Source organism: Balaenoptera acutorostrata, chromosome 2 (assembly GCF_949987535.1).
Source record: "Balaenoptera acutorostrata chromosome 2, mBalAcu1.1, whole genome shotgun sequence".
Lineage (NCBI taxonomy): Eukaryota > Metazoa > Chordata > Mammalia > Artiodactyla > Balaenopteridae > Balaenoptera > Balaenoptera acutorostrata.
Window position 1 is genome coordinate 47,414,069 of NC_080065.1, and position 8,000 is coordinate 47,422,068.

Sequence of the window (8,000 nt, forward strand, 5' to 3'; positions counted from 1 at the left end):
TAAAAATAAAATGATCCTTACTCTTTATATTTGTGTCTCTATCTACTGTTTCTTTTCTTTGTTTTCATGTTTCATTAAACATCAATAAAGAACAGAGACCACATCTACATCTTGCTGCAGGTAAGAATCACAGTTGAGATGAAGCGAGCAGTCAGCCACTCTCAGAGACAGCTCCTCTTGTCCCTTTGCTCAATGAGAGAAGGATTAGCCTTCTGAGCAAGGACACAGCTCTTAGGTCTTCACTAGAATTTGTTTAAAAATCACCTGGATTTTTCTGTCTCAATTTCCAAGAATGCGACAAAATGCCAAGAAGCAAAACTGCCTAAGTACAGAGAAGTTGAAACATTTAAAGGCCTGTAATTTTTCAGAATCTACAAATTCAGTGATAGGTATCATTACAAAGATTTAATTACTGGAGTTTACTAAACAAAATGAAAATCATAGGAACAGAAACTAGGTATTTCTGTGAATAGCTAAGTGAGTAACTCTTTGCTGTTGATTATTTCTCTATATCTTCCCTAATTTTCTTTTAAAACTCACCACACAGATTAAAGCAGCTATTACTATAATCTCTGGAAGAATAAAACCTACAAATCTGAAAAACAAAATTTTACCAACCCATAAAAATCTCTACCAGATTACCCATACTCAAGTAGTAACTACGTTAACACATTAAATGAAATTTTAAATTCTTACTAGTTTACTGACAAAACATCTATTTGTGTGGTTAAAGCACAGTCTAGCACATTTATATTATTTTCTTATGTCATGCTGTAAATAGACTGCTGTCTCCCTATCTTTAACAGCAAACACATAATTAAGGAAGGTGCATTATGAGACCACCTGGGACTTTTGACCAAGCCCACAGCAGTGTCCTGACATAAAAAACTACAGGAGAGAAGTATGTATTCTAAGAAGCCTTCCATGAACTTCCACATGAGGCTAAACACCTTTTATTAGACAAATCCTTCCTCCCATAGCTCTCACTGCTTACTGCTTTCACAGTTCTTAGCAGAGGACATCAAAAATATCTTTGTTCTCATTCGTCACCCCACACTAGACCGTAAGCTCCTAGAGATCAGAAACATTGTCAAATTGCTCGTTTTTGCAATCCCAGGACCCACCACAGTCCTTGGCTTAGTGATAATGCTAGCTGGATTATAATTCTCAATTATTCTAGGCTACCTATTCATAAGAGGTAGAAACGAATTCCCTGAATAAAGTCAAGGCAGAGCTTGAGACTCTTGGGTATCTTTTCTCATCAACAGGCAACAACTTATCATCACCCCTGAAAGAAGTGATAGGTAAGACTTTTCTTCTTGATTATTTCCTAACAATTTTATCTCTATATTCCCAAATCTGTTTGGCTTTTATAGGAGATATATGTATTTTTTTTTTAATGATTAAATCTAACCACAACCATGTTGGATTAATCTGCCAAAGGAATAAACATGTTTAGAAGATTTCAGGTCTACAGGAGCAAGCCTGGGGTCTAGGCCCTGAAGACTATGCTTCAGTTTCCCTGTGTGTTAAGATGAAAGAAGAAATGCAATAATAGCACAGCCCTGCCTCACAAAGATAACAGAAGAGATTACATAAGAATGTGCTTTGTCTTCTTTAAGAAAAAGAAGTATGAAAACTCAGTATTATTCCTGAAAACTTTTGTTACTCTGGGCTGATTAGAAATTTACAAATAAGGTTAATTTACAGATAAGTATAATCTTTTCAAGGAACCCCTCTCTCTATAGTTCCTGGTATAAATATATGTTTAAAATCCAGTTCATGTGAATTTATACTGATTTGGGGTTTTAAAAGTTATAAACTACATTTACCTCCCCAACTTTCTAAAAGATGACTGGGTGGGGAGGAAACAGGATATTACTAATTCACATTTAAAAACAGAGTAAAACCTTTTCTCTCTCAATTTCCTTATAGTAATCTATCAGATTTTAAGTTTCTGGAAGGAAAGACTTCTCCCTGTATCTACTGCAGTGCTTAGTTAAACTCAAGTTTGCCCCCCAGTAAAACAGTGTGATATAATGCAAAGAGGCTGGGCTATGATTCAGAACTATGTTTCCTACAGTTCTCTATATCTCAATATTCTCATCTGTAAATGTACCTAGTTCATTGTCCTGGTATAAACTTAAAAACAGGTTAACAAAAATAAAATAACTTTTAAAAATTATATGAAAATGTACTTATTAGGCTAGCCTTCAAAATAATAAGAAAATCAGTAACTTTCTGTATAAGTTAGGTCAAAAGGAAATACGCTGATACTATTTTTTTAATTGAAGGACAGTTGATTTACAATGTTGTGTTAGTTTCAGGTGTACAGCCAAGTGATTCAGCTATTTATATATGTGTGTGTGTGTGTATATATATTCTTATAAATATGTGTATATATATATATATTCTTTTTCAGATTCTTTTCCATTATACACTATTACAAGATACAGTTTCCTGTGCTATACAGTAGGTCCTTCTGATACTATTTTTATTTCAGGTAGGTTATAAATAATTTATAATAGAATGTCAAAATCTTTACTATAAGTTTGTATCAAAATACTAAAGTAAAATCCTTTACCTTTTCTAAGTCTTCAATTTCAGAACTGAAGTTTTTACCCTCATCCATCATTTCCTCTTCTTCAAGAGTTCTTTCATCATCATAGTCATGGACCAACATCTCAGCAGTGGGGTCAAAATCATGATCCTCAGAAGACAAAGACCCAACTGGAAGGAAACAAACTGAATCACTTTACAGGTTCACAAAGCTATTTACAAAAGAAAATAATTTGTGTTCTACTGCCAGTTCCTTAATACACTTGTCTAAAAGCAGTAGAAAAATGTGAGAAGGATTATGAAAGGAAGACTTAACAAGAGTCTTATACAGTGAGGCTAAAAACTTCAGTAGAAGGGAATATTAACTTTACTCAAATTCTAACCCTCAAATAAAGGTTCAAATCACAACAGAAATGTGGTTTTTAGAACATATACAAGTTTCTGTGAAGCAGCTATACAGCAATTCAGTCTTCAAAAGCACTACCTCACTTTTCACGTCTATAACAGTATTTCAAGCTCCCCAGCATTAAACCATAAGAGCACGCTTTTCTTTGGACTACTAATAAAGTTCTTCAGGATATGTGAAGGGAATACAGAAAATCATATCTAAGAGCTTTGGAAGATGTATCCCATTGCAAGTTGTTTTGGTAAATTCCAACTTGTTTATAAGATGGTAATGCTTGGGAATTCCCTGGTGGTCCAGTGGTTAGGACTCTGCACTTCCACTAAGGGAGGATGGGTTCGATCCCTGGTTGGTAACTAAGATCCTGCAAGCCAGGTGGTGTGGCCAAAAAAAAAAAAAAACAAAGATGGTAATGCTTTTTAATGGCAAATCTGAAGTCAACAGGATACCCTGAAAACCAAGTGGAGAAATGAATACTATTCATAATCCCGAGAAAATGAAGTCAAATTTATGAAAAACAGGATTTTCTCCATTTGTTTTACTCTACTATGTAATTTAATTAGATCACTCTCAGAGCAGGCAAGGAAAGAAGTATTAGAATCTTGGAGTGGAGAAAGGGAGAAATGGAAGGAAGCATATTCAACACAAAAAGTTTGATGTGTTTTTAGTCAAGCTATTTAATATTTTAAAATTTCAAACATTTAAGATCATTACCAAAACACTGAACTAGACCAAAGATTTTTCACTATGGAGAAAACCACAGACAATTCAATGTTTTTGATTCTGAGTTCAGAGAACTCTAATCATTAGCCCTAAAAATAATAAAATTTCTATGGGACTCTATTCTTTAGGAGGTTTACATTATAATGTTATTTTTTGAATGCTGAAAGATATTAACCTGCTCATTTTAAAAGCCTGTTGAAGTACAGGTAGTTTAAGTTAACTTTAGAGAAAGATGAATATTTGTTAAATAGCTGAAAAGCAGAACAGAAACCATTACAAATTTTCTTTTTTTGAGAAATTCCTGGAAACTTCTGGGGTATGCCAAAGTGCAAGGTATGAAGTAGATGGTAACTTTTCTACCTCCTGGAAGGCAGAGCGCTACCCTCCTTCTAATCCACATATCACCTGGCACACTTTAGGGTTTCCCCTGAAAAGGAAAGTGTTCATTCAATAACGGCCAGAAATGGAAGGGCTTGAGGGTCTACTCTTGGCTTTGTCCCTGGCTTTCTGGGATCTGAGGCAAGTCATTTAAACCGTCGGGGCCTGGGTCCAGTTTTTCATTTATAAAATTCATAGGGTTGGCTTAATGACCTCTAGTCTCTTCTGGTTCTAAAATGCTCTTAAAAATTGGCTAATTGATTATAAACAAGTTATAAGTTTGTTTAAACACCAAAACCACACTTTTTGCTTTTTATTTAGATTGCAACTTCTTAAAAGCAGACAGTGATGCAAAATGGAAAAATTCCATTATCATCCAGATGTTTGGCATCATGTACATAAATATTCTTTCCCTGAAATCAGCTATAACAAAGAAATGTTTGTCTCAAAATTAAAGAAACTTTAAACAATTTTTAAATGTAAAGACATAGCTATTTTCAAAATAGCCACAAATTTCTTCTACTTGGTGTTAATTATTTTATAATACCTTAAACGATAATCAAGTGAGACATTAAAGGTTGACTAAAGACACGAAGTAATACGCAGGGAAATGGACTCTAAGGCAACATGTAGTAACAGAAGACTTGGGAGCCCATCCAGACTCTGTTATTAACTAGGTAACTCTTGATAGAGTTATTTAGAAGTCTCCTCAAGTGTAAAATTAGGGAGTTGAACTAGTTCAGAGGCACTTTTCCTGGAGACTATGAGAGGGAAAAGAGGCAGCCAAAAGGGGGCTGGAAAGAGAATAAGAAACTGAAACAAAGTTGTCCTTAACATTTTAGCACATGAGGAAAGGTTTCTGCCATAGCTGGGTTTCAGGGGTTCCACAAACCCCAAGTTATATGCAATTATCCATTATGTGCAGAGTTCTGGAGACAGAGTCCCTTGCTTTCATCAGATCCTGACAGGGGTTTCTAACACCAAAATGGTTAAGAAACACTGCCCTAGATGATCTAATGTTGTCTCACCTCAAAAACTCTGTATTACCACTTTTCTGTGCCAAACTCAGAAAGTATGTGTTTCTTTTGATTAGGACAGCTTTACGTAACTCTCAATTTTGAATTTAATACAATCCACAGACACTTCTCAATTATGAAAAATGTATGAGACAAAATAGGGGGAGATGGAGAGTCAGGATTAATGATCAATATAAGCACCCCCAAAGTTCTGACAAATTAAAGAGACGATTTCTCAAAAAAATTAAAATCTAAACTAAATTGCTAAAGTTAGTGGAAAGTTTGGGAAAGATTTGGGATTAACCGTTTCAGCCTTGGAGAAAAAAACATGATATGTGAGAATTAAAGATCTATTACTTAAAAAGAACGTTTGTCAATTAGCAGCTCTGTAACAAAAGTAGCAGCTCTCGATACAAAAGTATTTTTTCAACATGCCAGATAAAAGAGAGAAAAGAGTATAACTGTTCCTTCCTCCAACAGCTTAATTACCAAAATGAACACTGAAACGTCTTAAAAACAAATGATGAGAAACTCGCAAGACAAATTTTTGTTGGAAAAATTGAGCAATAGATCTTTGGGTCCCCATCACCCTTTGGGACCCACTGAAAAGTAAGAAAACAGGACAAACCTGGGCTCGAACTTCCAAAAGAAGCCTAGGAGAGAGAAGAAAACGTGCGGTTAGATCGCGCAGCCAGGGAAAGAGGCAGCGCCGGCAACAGGGCGCAGAGGAGGCGGAGCCCAGCGCTCCTCCGCAGCTGCCAAAAGTGCAAGACGTAGCTTCGCTCCAATCGCTCCCGGCCCCTTTCGGGCCCCTCTTGGCTGCCTCGCCTTCCTCCCCGAGTCCGTAATGTACAAACTCGCACACCGGGGACGAAGCCCGGTGTCTAACTGGCAACTCCAAGACTCCGCTTGGAGCTCAGCAAGTTACAAAGTAGAGAAGCAGAACCCAGAGCAGTCGGCTCACAGCATCGGTCCCCCATACCCCGGCATCTCAGGAGTCCCCAAAATCCCACCCGGCTCTCCACGGCCCCAAACAACAACTCGCAACCTAACACCCTTTCCTAGAAGGGACTCGCCCTGCGCATCTAGTCCACCTCCTGGGGCCCGGTAGCCCCAATTCCTGGGCTTTCCTCTGCCCCCGAGCGTAGCCAGCTCTCAACCGGACACTCGCCCCCAAACCAAAGCTCAAGCCCCCCATACTCTCTCCGGCGTCCGGAGACGCGGATCCGCAGTCCCAGAGATGCTGGTTCCTTCCAGGGTGTTCAGTCGCTTCCCGGGCCCGCCAGCGAGCCCCTCGCCCTAGCGGGCTCCTGCCGAGGGGCTTCTGCTGCGCCACCCCCTCCCCCCAGCTCACTAGTCCCGGGGGACACGGCCAGGGCAGCTCCGCTCGCCCTGCCTCCCCCCTTAAACCCGGAGGAAAGTGGGGCTACCGAGAGTCCGTGGAGAGAGCGTCGAGGGTCTTGGTTCTCCCCGTTTACCCACAGGAGCTCCCGCACCTCCCGGGCTGCGGGGCGGGGAGTCCCGCTCGCCTCTCGCGAAGCCCAGCGGCCGCGCATCCCGCTCGCCTCCGCGCCCGGAGCAAAGTGGAGCGTGAGGCTCTTTCGCGCCGCAGCCTGGACCCAATGGGCCGGGGGCACAGAACACTCCTCCAGCAGGGTAGTGGCGCAGCCCGCTCCCCGCTTTGCAATCCGGCCGCGGAGGGGGGGGGATCGGTCGGTTTCCACCCACCCCGGCCCCAGGAGGCGGCGCGGAGGCTCCGGCGGCCCGCGTCAGCTGCCCGGGGGCACGGCACAGCGGCGTCCCCGGGCCGGGGCTCGCTGCCGCCGGCCGCCGCCTCCCGTCCGGGCCCGTCGCCCGGCCGGGTCGGGGCAGGAGCCGCCGCGGCCTAGTCCCGGAGGGAGACCGCTCCCGCGCCCGCTCCCGCCCCCCGGCCGGCCCCGCCGCCGCCCGTCGCCGCCCCGCGGCCCCGCGCCGCCACGCCGCCCCCCGTAGGGCCGCGGGAAGGGCCCCGGATCCCCCAAGCCGGCTCGGGGACCGCGGGAGGCCGCCGGGCACCCGCTGCAGCCCGGCCGCTCCTGCCCGGTTTCCCTGCTCACCTCCGCCATATTGGTACCTTTAGGGCGAACGAGCAGCGCCGAGCCCAGTCCCCGGATGGGGAGCCTGAGCCAATAGCAGCCGCCGCCGCCGCCGCCGCCGCGGTCCGCCCGGCACCCGCCCGGCGGCGGAGGCGGCTCGGCCCCTTATAGGGCAGGGCGGCCCGCGACACCCCCGGCCCGCTCGCAAGCCCACCCCATCCGGCGCCCCTCGCCGCGCCCCGCGCCCGCTGCGGGCGCCTCGACCCGTACCCGCGCTCACCCGCCCATCCCCTCTCGGCTGGAGTAAAGTTCCTGCCGAATTGGAGGCAGACGGGGGACGGATGGAAACATCGGCGCAGGACAGACCCACGTCCAGCCAGTCGAGGCCCAAGAACCGGCCGGGGCGGCTGCGGACCGACCGACAGACGCTCCGGTCCGGGAGGGCGTTGGGGAGAGGGGCAAGAGACTTGGAGGGACAACTCGACAGACTTCCCTAAGTAAGAAGAGAGGAGGTGGTGGATGGCCGAGAGGAAGCCCCGAGAAATGGAAGAAGTGGCTGATGGAAGGCAGTGTCAGCCCAGAATGAGAGGACAGCGACCAGGCATTTTGCGGTTTCCCCTAAGAGGCCTGCAGGAATGGGGGATGCAGATCAGCGTACACTGGCCCATGGAGTGGACGGTGGAAGTGGTCATTTGCCAGACAGGCTCTGGAAGATAGTGACAGTACGGAAGAAAAGGCAAAAGATCAACAGGGCAAAGAAGTGATAGTGAATAGACTTGCACGATTCAAAGAGGATGCTTATAAAATACAAACTCTGCACGTTCGGGAAAAAAAAATTAGAACAGT

The 8,000-nt window shown here is 44.2% G+C and overlaps 1 protein-coding gene across 2 annotated transcripts in view; it reads right to left on the reverse strand.

Annotated features, from left to right (window-relative positions):
* MIER3 (MIER family member 3) overlaps positions 1-7,280 on the reverse strand; it is a 30,945-nt gene extending 23,665 nt beyond the window's left edge. The window contains exons 1-3 of one of the 2 annotated variants that reach the window (XM_057541459.1): positions 7,176-7,280; positions 5,708-5,732; positions 2,585-2,730 (exon numbers count right to left, since the gene is read on the reverse strand). In XM_057541459.1, the coding sequence (XP_057397442.1) occupies positions 2,585-2,730; positions 5,708-5,732; positions 7,176-7,184 (180 nt within the window). In that variant the 5' untranslated portion in view covers positions 7,185-7,280. Of the gene's footprint in view, positions 1-2,584; positions 2,731-5,707; positions 5,733-6,509; positions 6,778-7,175 lie in introns of those variants that run through there. The other variant, XM_057541458.1, reaches the window with a different exon arrangement.
* Between the last annotated feature and the right edge of the window lie 720 nt (positions 7,281-8,000).